The 15,181-nt window shown below is 37.9% G+C and overlaps 1 protein-coding gene across 6 annotated transcripts in view; it reads right to left on the bottom strand.

Moving 5' to 3' along the window:
• Nucleotides 1-3,189: 3,189 nt before the first annotated feature.
• The window catches only part of MYBPC1 (myosin binding protein C1), a 101,344-nt gene continuing 89,352 nt past the window's right edge, over nucleotides 3,190-15,181 (bottom strand). For 3 of the 6 annotated variants that reach the window (XM_060194237.1, XM_060194240.1, XM_060194239.1), the window contains 5 exons: nucleotides 12,982-13,121; nucleotides 11,229-11,388; nucleotides 10,233-10,369; nucleotides 8,417-8,603; nucleotides 3,190-3,470 (listed from right to left, as the gene is read on the bottom strand). In XM_060194237.1, the coding sequence (XP_060050220.1) occupies nucleotides 3,370-3,470; nucleotides 8,417-8,603; nucleotides 10,233-10,369; nucleotides 11,229-11,388; nucleotides 12,982-13,121 (725 nt within the window). In that variant the 3' untranslated portion in view covers nucleotides 3,190-3,369. Of the gene's footprint in view, nucleotides 3,471-4,563; nucleotides 4,607-6,504; nucleotides 6,564-8,416; nucleotides 8,604-10,232; nucleotides 10,370-11,228; nucleotides 11,389-12,981; nucleotides 13,122-15,181 lie in introns of all 6 variants that reach the window. The other 3 variants (XM_060194238.1, XM_060194242.1, XM_060194241.1) reach the window with 2 other exon arrangements.

Raw genomic sequence — 15,181 nt, 5'->3', positions numbered from 1 at the left:
TAGAGAATTAGTAAAAAATAAAAAAGAAGACAGGTTGCCTGGTATAACTGTTATTACTATTGTTGCTGTTATTAATACAGCACCAGGGGAGGCTTCTGCTTGTGTAATGCCACTGAATGGTCTCCCTGGCCCCATTTCCTCCCTTCCTTTCCTCCCTTCCTTTCTTTCTTTCTTTCTTTTTTTCTTTCTTTCTTCCTTCCTTCCTTCCTTCCTTCCTTCCTTCCTTCCTTCCTTCCTTTCTTTCTTTCTTTTTTTCTCAGTGCCAGCACTACAAATCCACGACTCCTGGTGGCCATTTTATTGCATAGAAAAGAGGGAAATTGAGAGAAAAGGGAGAGATAGAGAGGGAGAGAGAAAGACACCTGCAAACCTTCTTCACTGCTTGTGAAGTGTGCCCCCCTGCAGGTGGGGAGCCTGGAGCTCAAACCCGGATGCCTGTGCTTAGTACTATGTGTGCTTAACCCACTGCGTCACTACTTGATTCCCCCCCCCCGCCCCCAGCCCCATTTTCTATTCTTTTTTTTTTGAGAGAGACAAGAGACTGACAGAGAGATACTACAATGCTACTTCAGCACCCATGGAGTCCCCTACTGCCAGCCATGATGCTTTCATTTGATGCTAGAACTCCAGCCTAGGGTCTCTTGCATAACTGGGTGTGTGTTTTACCTGCTGAACTATTTCTTGGTCCATATTATTCTGCCCCCCCCCCCATTCCAGCTCATCCCCACCCCTTATTATTCTTTATTATACTCCTACTCTTGGGAAAAAGTGGTTGAACTTGTACTACTACATTTCTATTGAGGGCAACTTACTTGACAGGCAGGAGATGGACAGTCAGATCTGAAGTTTGGTGAACAAAGAGGGAGAGGAAATGATGGTTATAAATAAGAGAGATGAAAACCATGTTGGATAGAGGATGGGTGCCAAGTGTCACCTGCCTTTAAGTAAACCATCTCATGTTGGATCATAGGTCTCTTGCAGTCACCAGAACAAATTGGAAACCAAAGGCCTTTTTATCCATTTTCTAATTACTTAGAAAGATTTCAGTGAACCCTGGCTGAAATAGAGCCCCTGGGTAAGACAGAGAATTTCTCTGTCTCCCCAACCAGTGGAGAGTTTGAGGTCATATTTAATTTGATTTAGGAAAAAAGTCTTGGGAGCATGTCCTATACTTCATTCCTGATGTGACACATACATGGGTTCTGAATATATATCAGCTTCACTATCCAACTTCTGTGTCCTTACTATACTTTATGGCACATGACTTCTGGCTTGTTGATATGCTCCCCTTTGTGTACTAGTCTTATATTTTATGAGCTCCTTGAAACCATGAAGTGGCTTATTCATCTTATTCAGCCTTCTTTATCAACTTGATTCCTAGATGAATTCATCACAGGACCATCCACACATCTGACATTTATTCACATACCTGTTGAACTAAACAGAAAACTTTGCCTGGGAACAGTACTAAAGAAAAGAAAAAAAAAAGGAGAAAAAATGTGTTAAGACTGGGGAAATAGCACAGTAGTTACACAGACAGACCTTAACACCTAGGGCACCAAGATTCCAGGTTCAATCCCCAGCACCAGCAGAAGCTGATGTTAAGCAGTGCTCTGGTGAAAAAAACAAAACAACAAAAACATTAGTGTCAGGTAGTGGTACATCAAGTAGATTGAATGTGTTACAATGTACAAGGATCTGGATTCAAGTCCCAGTTCCTACCTGCAGAGGGGAAGCTTCTCTATTGATTTCTCTTTGCCTGTCTTTATTCAACAAACAAAAGAAAACTCTCTTAGATTATGAGAAAGATAGGGAGTCGAGGAGGTGGACAAATGAATAAAAGATCAGAATCTCAAGTATGAGGTCCCAAATTTAATCTCTGGCATCCCATATGCCAGATGATAGTTTGGTTATCTCTTTTTAAAAAATATGTATTTTTAAAATTTATTAATTAACAAGAGGTATAGGAGAAGACAGAAAAAAACAGATATCACTATGGTACATCTGCTGCCAGGGATGGACCTCATGCTTGAGAGCCTAGCATCTTATCTATCCACTGTGCAACCTCTCGGACCACTGGTCTGGTTATCTATCTCTCTAATGAATAAATAAGTCTTTTTTTAAAAATACAGGGAAGCTGGGGAGACAGCATATAGTTATACAAATGACTTATGCCTGAGACTCTTAGCTTCCAGGTATAATCCCTAGCACCACCACAAACCTGAGCTGAGCAGTGCTCTAGTGGAAAACTAAAACAAAACCAAAAATCAAACCAAAAGAAATAGCTTGTACTTTGGTGCAATACACCAACTCCATTTGAGGTTCTGCTTGTGTTTTCTCTTCTGATCTTCTTTTCTGCCTGAGAGTGAGATCATCTCATATTCATCCTTTTGTTTCTGAATTATTTTACTTAGCATGATTTCTTCAAGCTCCATCCAAGATGGGCTGAAAACATTGAAATCACTATTTTTAATAGCTGAGTAGTATTCTATTGTGTATCTAGACCACAACTTGCTCAGCCACTCATCTGTTGTTGGATACCTGGGTTGCTTGTGCTGCTATGAATATAGGTATACACAAATCTTTTTGGGTGTGTGTGTTGGGTTCCTTAGGATATATCCCCAGGAGACGAATCGCAGAATCATAGGGTAGGTCCATTTCTAGCCTTAAAAAAGTTCTCCAGATTGGTGGTGGTGGTGGTGGGGGAAGAGTACAGATCCTGGTAAAGGATGACAGAGGATCTAGTGGGGGTTGTATTGTTATGTGGAAAACTGAGAAATGTTATGCATGTACAAACTATTGTATTTACTGTTGACTATAAAACATTAATACCCCAATAAAGAAATTTAAAAATAATAGCTTGGGTGGGGGAGATTGTATAATGGTTCTGCAAAAAGATTGGCATGCTTGAAGCTCCAAGGTCTCAGGTTCAATTCCCCATACCATCATAAGCCAGAGATGAGTAGTGATCTGGCAAAAATTAATTAATTTAAATATATAAATAAAGAGAGAAATAGATGGGTTGTCAAGATTCTATCATAGTGTATCATATATATATATTTTTTTTTTCTCCCCCTTTGGGAGAGGAAAGCCTATCAATTTAAACTAAAACCACTGCTTTTGGTAGTCCAGAGCTTGCTGTTATGTAATGTATAGTGGCAAAGCACAAAGAAACACTGGCTTCAAGAATGATTTTTGTCAGCAATTTTTAATTAAGCAATCCGTGCAAACATTTTTTCTTTTACCCTTCAACTTCTTGAGGAGAGAAAAACCAACACACTTGGGGGCTTGGTGGAAAAAACAGAAAATGCTTTCTCATTGCAACCAGACTTCAAAGCAGTGGAGAATAGCTGGGCAGTGCCCAAACCCTCAATATTCCTCAGGGTTGCTTGATTGCAAGTCTCGCAAATAAGAATCAATTATGTTTGGAGGCACACCTTGCAAGAGGAGTCTGCAGAAGGAAAGACCACCTGGAAGGGAAAAGAAAAAGGCAAAGGCAAAATCAAGACTGTCCACATGAAACATGACCACCGCAACAATACCTCTTGAGCAGCTTCCAGGAAATGTGACTGATTACATTCAAGTTAGTTACAAAAATTCATTCACTTCCTACTTGGAATTCTCCTCCTGCCTTTAGTACATTTAGAATTGAAAGCACTTGGCATCTAAAAGGGAAAGCCAGTTCCTGGCAGACCCATAGCAATTTCTCCTCCCCTGCTATTATTTGATTTTAGTTTGGGTTCCTAACTGGAAAATAATAACTGCTCTCTGAGAGGTTTTGGGGTTCCTCCTTAGATGATGTGTGTTCTGACTAAACAGTAGAAGTACATACAGGCTTATGAATCAGTGGGAGAGAATAGTTTCCAGTTAATTTTTTTCTTTTTTTAAAATCAAGCACAAAGAGTTCTAATTCAAGAGCATTGGGGGAAAAGGTGTTATTGTTTTAACCCTAGCTATTTACATATCACCCATAGTGCAAGATGGATGTATTTCATTCAAAACAGTAAGAACCATTCTACCAAAGATTCATGCTTACCTCCCTTGTTTCTGAGTTATCAAATTAAAGTAACCTTCATGTGAGAACCCAAGCAACCACCAAAATTCCTGGTCCTTTAAAGAAGTGCTTCACTCCTTGCTAATAAAAGTCACACCCAGACAAAACCAGCATGCCATATGAACATTCCTAAAACGTCTTCAATGCAAACTGAAGAAAGTCATTCTCTTTAAAAAGAAAATTCAAGTCACATTTTGGTAGAAATGATGCCGCTAAAGTACGTGTCCATTCCTTGATGCAAAGAGCACTCATTTCATCTACATTAAATGTGTCCATCCATGCACTACTGCATTCAGCAACCTGCTTCATGACAACAGGAGTCAGTTGGGATGAATAAGTATTAGCTGTTAATGTCCATAGACTGGAATACAGACTAAACTACAAAGTTAGAGATTTTAAGTAGACTATTTTCATTGGATTCCATAATGAAAATCATGCCATACTCCACAGGCTTTGTATGGCTTATGATAGTCATAAGCTTCATATGCCAGAACCATATGAAAGCTTACCTTAGATGATAATACACATTCAAATATCCTTACTGTGCTACGACTAAGGAAAAGAGGGAGAGAAAGAGAGAGAGAGAGATAAGGTGTAAGCATTAATAAAGGTCTAAAACCAAAGGATTACTTGTTGGATGAAATTATGGTCATGATTATGATGAGATGATTTCATTTCATTAATCCTTAGTCATGTGAAAGACAGGAAAATAATAGCAAATGGGATGAAGAGCAGGGATCCAGTCACTTCAAAAGGAACATTAATATGTAAAACATTTATTAATATGCACAACCACTTTGCCTGAACAAGTGGCAAAGTTAACTTGATTGTACTGTGAATATGGTAAGAGCTTTCCAAACCATTAGCTTAAAAGGGAAAAAAACAACAACCCTACAACATATATATATATCGTGTTTTTCAACAAAAGAAAAACATGGACAATAAGTGTTAGTATATATATATATATATATATATATATATATATATATATATATATATGTTGAACTTCTAAAAGGCAAAATTATCAAGTATAAATACTTTATTAGACCAATGCATTCTATAATATTATATTTGGACCTGATTATATAAGACTGATTTAAAGGTTTAAACAAACTTAGACTAGAAAGTCTAACTTCCAAATTTTAATTAAAGAGCCAAAATTCTGTCCTGAAATTATCTCTGGGAACTCAGAGAAGAAATGTTGCAAACTCAGGCAGAGATCCAATTCATTAGTGCTTGTGTCAGGTTGTTCACCAGCCACAAATAGCTTCCCCCTTCACTCTTGCTGAAAGAAGTGAAATACACATACACAATAGGGCTCATTTATCACTTAATGCATTTAGCAAGGAGTCCTAGAATTTTCTTTAAAGTTCATGACTGTTTATAGTCATTTTGGTCCTATGGAAACATCTCACTATTCAACAAAGAGATGGATGATATATGGTAAATTTTTTCACAGGGAAATAGTGTCTACAAAAGTTGAAAAATATTTAATCCATTTTATTTGTATACTCTCCCTGTCAAAAATGCCAAGAGAAATTTTCCTCTAATTTTGTTATTTTATTTAATATTTATTTATTTATTCCCTTTTGTTGCCCTTGTTTTATTGTTGTAGTTATTATTATTGTTATTATTGATGTCATCATTGTTGGATAGGACTGAGAGAAATGGAAAGAGGAGGGGAAGACAGAGAGGGGAAGAGAAAGGTAGATGCCTGCAGACCTGCTTCACCGCCTGTGAAGCGTTTCCCCTGCAGGTGGGCAGCCAGGGGGCTTGAACGGAGATCCTTCTGTGGGTCCTCGTGCTTTGCACCACGTGCCCTTAACCTGCTGAGCTACCGCGACTCCCTAATTTTGTTATTTTAAAATGTTCGGTTTTCTGAGTCTAAGCGAACTACACTGGGATTTAAAGGGAAAGAATCTATCTATACATTAAAAATAATATGAAGCATGGTAAAGAAATGTCATTGATTTCTACATTTTGATAGTCTTACATCTAGACTGAGGTCATCTTTAAATGTAACTTTCTAGGGCTGGTGAAATAGTTCACTTGGATTGTGTGCTACTTTGCTATATGCATGACTGAGGTTCAAGCTTGGTCCCCATCACACTGAAGGGAGCTTTGATGCTGTGTTCTTTTACACTCTCTCCCTCCCAGCTTCTCTGTCTCTATGAAAAAGAAAAAAAAAAAGTAACTTTCTGGCTTTATTTATGGGGACTTGTGTGACATCTAGTTTTCTGACAAAACTTAGTTCCTGCATTACTTAATTTTAATAACCTTGAATAATTTGGCCTTCCTTGTTCATGGCATAAACACTGTATGCCATGAGCTACTATGAAATACAATTGAAAGCAGATGAGAAAGTCAAGCTTTACATGCAAAATGCGGTTTCATGTAAGAGGAATGGAACAGAAAGTAAAAATATCCAGTGGAAGATGAACTTTTAAAACCTGTTGCTGCCCCTCCAGGATGACTGGTTGTCCAGGGGTATTTATTCCTTGATATATCACTGCAGAATCAGAATATTTGGACCAGTTTTTACTTATTCTCAGTTGACATGCTTACCTTTTTTCCCCCCACAGCTTAACCTTATTGAAGTCACCTATTATCAGATAAAAATCTGATGATAAACAATCTTGGCTTTACTTTTTTTAAAAACCAAAAGCTTTTTTACACATGCTACAGTTGATACCTTATTATGAACTTACACCAGAACACATTTTTGCATTATTGAATTCAACTACTATACAATTTACTAGATATATATTATAAAATAATGTATTATTTATGTGTATAACATTGTTCACTTTCATAGAGGAACCCCAATACTGAGCCATTTACAAAGTCATTATTTTATTAGCGACATTTAACTATTTTCAGAATATGTGAAAAACATACTAGGTATTTTGGTTTTTTGGCTGGTTTATTAGTTTTTGGATGTTTAAACAGAAGTACCAAGTATGCCTTAGAGTCAGGTTTGGTGTTTAAAGAAATCAGATGTATTTGCAACTATGATCTAAATTTGAATTTAAAGTTAACAAACAATAGTATTTAAATTTGCAGTCTCTATGAATCAACATCACCATCTATTTTATCTATTGCAAGATTTGATATTTTCTAAGAGTACTACATACTTTATATTTAAAAATAATTTAAAAATTGCTGTTATTCAATTAGTTATAAATCTTATATACTATATTACTTGGATGGACAGAAATCATAAGAAAAAGAATATTCTTTTTCAAAGTTATATATGCAAAAGCTTTCCAAGAAGTTTCTCTACTATATTTATATTAGATTGAGAAGTAAACAACCCATATATGTATATATGTGTATATATATATATATACATATATATATACCCACACCGCTATATTCTTTTTACAAATAGATATTTTTGAAGTCATCTCTCTGACTTATAGATCATAATTTCTTCATTATATATAGGAAAAACGTAAACTTTAGTAATCACAGAATGAAAATACTACACAATAAGAATTAGCAATAAGACATTAGGATAATGTCTCCTGTTATAATAATGCTCTGGCAGCTATAGGAACCACACTCAATGTAATGTAAAAATTTATTAAAATTAAAGCAGATTATTCTGCAACTTTCCTATCACATAAATACTTATGTGTTTTCTTAGTTTATGTTAGTTGCAATGCTTCAGAAAACTAATATAAATAATATATGTACCTATATATAACCAAAAATTCTCTAGTGAGATCTTGAAAACAAGTGGCTAGAACATGTCTATGCTATATTCTATACTTATCACATTAAACATTAAATTAGTAAGCACACCCATATACTTTTTTTTTTTTTTTTTACCAGAGCACTGTTCAGCTCTGGCTTATGGTGTTATGGGACTGAACTTGGGACTCTGGAGCCTCAGGCACGAGAGTCTGTTTGCATAACAGACTGCTATCTACCCTCTGCTCCCCATATACATTTTTTTACAAAACAATAAATAATTTAAAATACTGTAAATTCCTTAATTGTAAGTTTAGTCTATAATTTTTTTTTACTAGACTTCTACTTTTAGATGGACCACATCACCAAGGAACGTCCCTTTGACTTTATTCGTTCCTGCTTGCTGTGCACATACTAACATCCCATTGAATTAACATCCTGTTAGTTTACAAGAATGGCAAGAGCTGAAACTAAGTAAACTTACCTATTATGTAAATATCAACAAATGAACTGGAGTAAACACAGAAGGTTAAAAAAACTTCTCTCCCTCAATTCTTCTCCCCTACCCCATAACATTTTGACAAACAATTTGGGTTCTGGTAGAAGGACAGGAATTCCACAACTCTCTTTCATTTGGGTTTCTGCCCTAGATCTTGGATGTCATACCTTTTACTTCCAGTTTGCATTCGATCTCTACAGTCCCAAGATCATTGACAGCTTTGCAGCAGTAAGTGCCTCCATCATAAGGACTGGGCTTTCGAATCTCTAGAGTACAGACTCCTTGGTTGCTGAACATCCTGTATCTTGGGTCATCCACAATAGCAACTTTGTTTTTCATCCAGGTTATTTTGGGCTGAAGTTAGGATTGAAGTAAGTGAGATCAAAGCATCTGTACTTAGCATATTAATAGTCCATCAAAGCCAGTCATGGAATTTTAAAACATGGTTTAGGATGAAAGTACATCTAAGAAGATGTACTTTCCAGCACTGTTTCTCTCAGGTTAAATTCTTCTTAGTGTTTTCCCAGAAGACAAATACACAGTTCTGAAGAAGCAACTCAGATTTGTTCAGAGGATAGCTTGGGGGGGGGGGTTTACAGAGGGTGGAGCAATATATATATATATATATTAAATTTCATTGGGGGTTTAGTGCTTTATAGTATAGGTGCTGACACATGGGTACAAATCTTCATTTCTCCATGATAGGTGTCTGCAAAACACTCTCACTCCTAACTAAGCCCATCTCTATGATCCAACACCCTTTCCACTTCTGGAGGCAATCTTAAGACATGGATTTAATTGCATTCAAACTTGATCTACAGGGGTTGGGGAGTTACTGCAGTGGTAATGTACAAGACTGGCACATGAGAGGCCACAGCTTTAATCCCCTGCACAACCAATAGTCAGAGCTGAATGGTACTTTGATTAAATAAACAAATTGCTCTATAGGTTCATGATGTCAGCATGTTAACTCAGACTGTACAGTGTATAGTAGGGATACCTTAAAAAAAGATTTAGGGGTCAGGTGGTGGCACACTCAATAGAGCACATTATCATACTCAAGAATGCAGGTTCAAAACCCTGCTCCCCACCTGCAGGGAGGAAATTTCACAAGCTGTGAAGCAAGTCTGCAGGTGTTTCTTTTACTCTATCTTCTCCTTCCCTCTCAATTTCTCTGTTTTATCAAATAAAAAGAAAAGAAAGAAAGGGAAAAAAAAGAAAGAAATAAGCACCGCTAGTGGTAGATTATACAGGTAGCAAGCCCCAGAAATAACTCTAGAGGCAAAAAAAATTGGGGTGGGGGAGACACCAGGAGATGGCTTGCTTGGTAGTGTACTATTTCCTCCTGGTTACTAGTTACAGAAATCTCTGTGATTCAGTACTACCACCTATTTTTTCAGATGAAACAATGTTGCTTCTATCACTGTATCTCTCCATTCTTTTAAAAAATATTTTATTTTCCTTTTTCGTTGCCCTTGTTGATTTTATCACTGTTGTGGTTATTATTATTGTTGTTGCCAGATAGGACAGAGAGAAATGGAGAAAGGAGGGGAAGACAGAGATGGGGAGAGACACCTGCAGACCTGCTTCACCGCCTGTAAAGCTACTCCCCTGCAGGTGGGGAGCCAGGGGCTCGAACTGGGATCCTTAGGCCAGTCCTCCAGTTTCACACCATGTGCGCTTAACCCGCTGCGCTGCAGCCCAACCTCCCCTCTCCATTCTTTAAAAAACAAAACAGTGGGTTTGTTTTTCCCTAGATGATGTCCTTCAGTAAAGAAAAAATATTTTTTCAACATTTAAATAGTACACATAATGACACCCCCAACACTCTGTTACCCTGTCCTGGTCCCAGAAAAAGACACAAAGAACAGCTGGAAGATGAGTTATAGTACCTCTAATAATTACAACATAGTATATATAAAAGAGGGTGTTAGGGGTTAATCCTTAAATTGAGCTAAAGTGATTGAAGGAGATATATAGTACCTTGGGGTTTCCCCTCACACTGCAGTTCAGGGTGGCATTGTAACCAGCTATAGCATAGGTGTTCACCAAAGGCTGAGTAAACATGGGAGCTTCTGTGAAATTGAAGTCTTCATATACTGGGCTTTTGTAGACTTTACCTTAAAAATAAGCATTTGAAATAGACAAGTTGGCCTGAGAATATGTTATTCTTGGCATGCTTCACTTGGAGTTAAAACTTCTCTGAGCTTAGAAAAACATGTCAAACACAAATGAATACCACATGGTGTGTGCATTCTAAAGGGGATAAATGTACAATCAGCCCTTCTGGGCAAAGAGGCATAATGGTTATCTGAAATTGAAGCCATTATTGAGAAGAAGTCAGTGTCTCCATATTTGGATTGGCAATGTGTTTGAGTGAAAATGGTGAAGGAATGTGGTTTATGAGGAAATGAAAAGGCAGGGATGGAATTCAGAGTCTTTTTTTCCTCTCAGAATGGCTATCAGTATACCTCCATTGAAACTGCCCAAGAGTTAAAGGAACAGAAGTTCAAGAAGTAAATGCCTACTATTGCCCATCTCTGTGATTTTATCTATTTATGAAAGCACTACCCAGAAGTTGAAATGAATCTGTGATTGTGCTTTTAGAAAAATGCAATAATTAAATTTTCCTTACAAATTTTACTTGTAAAGTTGATATTTCACTTGGATATTTTTATACTAATTTTTAAAAAGTGTGCTTGTCATTTCCTTTTTAAATTAAAAAATTATTTATTTTATTTTAATGGGAGAGAGATATAGAAAGAAAAGGCCAGAGCACTGCTCAGCTCTGGCTTATGGTGGTGATGAGGATTGAACCTGGGAGCTCAGAACCTCAGGCATGTATATAGATTTTGCATAACTATTATGCTGTCTTCCCAGCCCTCATTTCCTTATTTCCTTTCACCTCATCTCTTCATTTATTTTTCTCTCTGTAAGTCATTGCAAGGTTCCTGGAAGTCTACTACACCGGCTACTCACCATCCTTGGCAATCACGGCGCTCTCTTTAGTCATTGTGGCATCCTCACTGAGGCCACACATGTTCTCAGCAAAGACCCGGAAGTAGTACTCATTTCCAATGACCAGTTCAGTAATGGTGGCATTAGTGCGGTGATAATGCTCAATGACAGTGAACCACTCCTAAAACAAGAAAAAGAACATTTGAATAAAATCACCTAAAGTACACAACATTGCATAAAATGCAAAACACCAACAAAACAGGGATTCTTCATTAAATAAAAGAAACACATCACTTGTTTTTACATCAAGAGCAAGGTTTATTTGATTTGTTTAGTATTTTATACTTGATGTACACTGAGATCATTTACACATTATATTCATGTACACTCCATGCCAACTGCTATCTTTATATTTTCTTCTTCACTGAAGAGAATCTGTCATCGATGTATCTACTCAGCTGTCTTTTCTCCCCAAAGATATACATTTTTAGCAAGAGAGAGAATAAGCCAGGGACTCACTGTGGCATGTGCCACAGTGTGACAGGAATTAATTCAGTACTCACACATGCAAGTTTTGAACTCTACCCATCAACTCACCTCTTCAGCTGCTTAAATAAATTAAAAATTTTTTTTTTGGTTGGCATTTATTTTGACCAGATTAATACTCAGTTCTGGCTACTGCTGGTATTGTGGATTGAACCTGAGACCTCTCATCTACAAGTCTTATGTGTTTCAATTGCACTGTATCCTTATCCCTATTTGTTTAATTTTTGCCACCAGAGCTATTTTCTGTGGCTCAGTGGCTCCACAGGGACTCCATTGTTCCTGGTGGCCACTTTTTTTTTTAAACAGAGGGTAAGAGGCAGAGAATAATAGAGAGAGAGACAGAGAGAAAAGGAGACACCTGCAGCACCACTCTACTACGCATGAAGCTTCTCTGTAGGTGGAGACTGGGGATTAGAACCTGGGTCAGGACATGGTAATGTGTGTACTCTACTAGTTGTACAATCATCTGGTCCCTATTTATCTTTTATACAACAAAGCACACTTACAGAATTTTAGTGTCAATTAATATTATGAGGATGAGTTGAAGCTATTGTTAAAGCAAATTAAAGTTGGCTATAAATATGCCCAATGCTATTAACTTAAGATTTTTTTCCAGGTCTTTGTTCAAATATCACCTACTCCGTAGCCCTTTCACTGCTCCACTGTCACAATATTGGTCACATTCTTTCACCTTAACCTGACCACCTTAAATCAGACTATAGATTTACTATTTCACTTGCTGTTCACTTTTTATCTTTTTTTCTATCTGGTGCTTTTTTTTTTTTTTTTTTTTGAGACATAAATCCATACTATTCAGTACTTAGTTTACAAAGGAAATGAGTTGTATGGGAATACATCTGAGTTAAAATCCAGAGCAAGTAAATACTTGTCGAACAAATGGAATTAATGAACATCACTGAGCCCTGGGCCCATTGCTTTATAAGAATCTAGTCACATGAAAGGTAAATATTCATGTTCCCACTTATAGGTAAGTTAAACCCAAGAGGCTAAGCATACTGTACATAGTATTAAATGACAATGCTGGGTTCAAGTCCAGTGCTCTCTGGCTGCACAGTGCTTACCCTTTCTACTAAGGCCACATCACTTCTCAAGGAACCCTACCCCTACCCCCAACCGGGGTCCTCTTTAGAGAGGAACTAAGGCCTCTCCCTTAATTTCAGAGGGAATATGACCTGCTTCTGCTGGACCAGAGAAAAACAAACCTTACCATACTTTTCTTGTCAGCCTTCTGGATGGTGTAGCCCGTAATGGCAGCATTGCCATCATCCTTTGGAGGAGTCCATGTCAGAGCAACATTCTCTCCCCAGACATCCTCGATCTTCACAAGTTGAGGTGGGCCTGGGCGGTCTAAGGAATGAATTCACAGCATCACTATGAGGTGACTTTCCTTCCCAAACTGTGCTTGGTTACAGGAGGGTATTTAAATATATTCTTCCTTGTGTTGGGGGTTGTGTGGAGGGACAGCATTCCTCCAGGCTCTGCCACAAAGACTTCATTAGAATTGAGGCTGTCAGGGCCTGGAGGTGATTTATTAGGTAGAGTAGGTCTTATCATTCTGTGTAGTGTGTGTGCCCCAGCAACAAGGGCAAAAACCAAGGAAATTCTATGGTTAGCAGAGCAGTGCTGTGGTGTTTCTCCTTTCTCCACATCTATCTTTCCCTCTCTCTGGCTCCAAATTAAAATTAAGTTGATCTCAGGTGGCTGCTCGGTATTTTCATGTAGTGTGAGGTCAGGTCCTGAGTTCACTTTCTGGGACCACATTTACAATAATCAGATCCCTTTCTCCACTGGTCATCTCCATCAGGAACAACATAATAAACTCTCCTATGGGCCTCTACAGTACCTTGCCTTCAATGTAGAACATTAATGGTAGAAATTACCCCACTCTCCAATGGTAGGCTGGGTCAACATATTCTGCTACTCGAGGAAAACTGGTCTTAAAATGAGTGCAGGCTAGAATGTTCCTAGCTGTGACCATAGAATGAGAGTTCAGACTGACAGGGATAGAGTTTCTGTGCTCCTGTGCTAAATATGAATAGAAATGGGCCCTAGGTCAGATTGATGGGTCTTACAGTTAACAGTATTTATATACTTTTCCCATATTTGGGAGCTACTCTATCACTGACCTAGCTTTCCAGTTTTATTCCCAACTCTGACACTATCTTCCCAGACAACAATTTCAGCCCACCTGCATGTTAGCTGTTGGGTTCAAGCAAAAATTAGTAAAGTCATGGTCCCTTTAGATTGGACCTAAAATATATTTCCTCGTTTTTTCCAAAATGGAGACCCCAAACCTCATCAGTAGCAATATTCTTACCTTCAGATTTCTGAATAGTAAACAGTTTGTTCTGCTTTATGTCTTAAAACTTTTCAGCCATCAAGTTGCAGATGCTACCATGACACCAACCTGACTTTCCTGGGATTCTAGGACACCAATGTGTCCTAGAATCCCACCTGCCCAGAGCCCTATCTCACTAGGGAAAGATAGAAACAGGCTGGGGGTATATATCAACCCATATCCAGTGAAGAGGCAATAATAGAAGCCAGACCTCCCACCTTCTGTACCCCATAAAGATCTTTGTTCCATATTCCCAGAAGCATAAAGAATAGGAAACCAGGCAGGAGGTGGGGGGGGGGGTGGAGGGTAAGAGGGTGGAGTGGGGTGGGGAAGAATAGGGAACTTTCTAATGGAGAACAGTGGATATGGAACTCTGGTGATGGGAACTGTATGGAATTGTACCCCTCTTATCCTACAATATTGTTAATCATTATTAAATCACTAATAAAAATTTAAAAAGGAGGGTGGGGGTAAACAGACTCTCATGCCTGGGGCTCTAAAGTTTCAGGTTCAATCCCTCACACCACCATAAGTCAGAGCTGAGCAGTACTCTGGTAAAAAAAAAAAAAAAAAAAAAAAAACCTTTAAAGTTTTTGCCAGTGTTTAGTTTAAAGAATATGAATTTAAGGTGGTGGTAAAAAAATATAATGATTATGGTTATGCAAAGAGGCTCTCATGCCTGAGGCTCCAACATCTCAGTTCAATCTCCTATGCTACCATAAGACAGAACTGGTTAAAAAGAAAAAAAAAGAAAAGAAAAAGAATTTACACTCAAGGGCATAGTTTAAGTCAAATTAGCTGAAATACAGTAATAAAAGTGATTTTAAAATGAGGTTTCTCCTATCCCTGCTTTGAATTAGCTTCTTTTGATTTCTCTTTTCTTCTTTTGCCTCCAGGGTTATTGCTGGGAGTCATGCCTACACTAAGAATACACTACTCCTGTAGGCCATTTTTTCCCTTTTGTTGCCCTTGTTGTTGTTGTTGCTGTTGGATAGGGCAGAGAGAAATTGAGAGAGGAGAGGAAGACAGAGAGGAGGAGAGAAAGATAGATACCTGCAGACCCTCTTTA

This window comes from Erinaceus europaeus, chromosome 7 (genome assembly GCF_950295315.1).
Source record: "Erinaceus europaeus chromosome 7, mEriEur2.1, whole genome shotgun sequence".
NCBI lineage: Eukaryota > Metazoa > Chordata > Mammalia > Eulipotyphla > Erinaceidae > Erinaceus > Erinaceus europaeus.
Note: the sequence above shows the minus strand (reverse complement) of the source record. Positions and strands in the feature narration are given on the sequence as shown.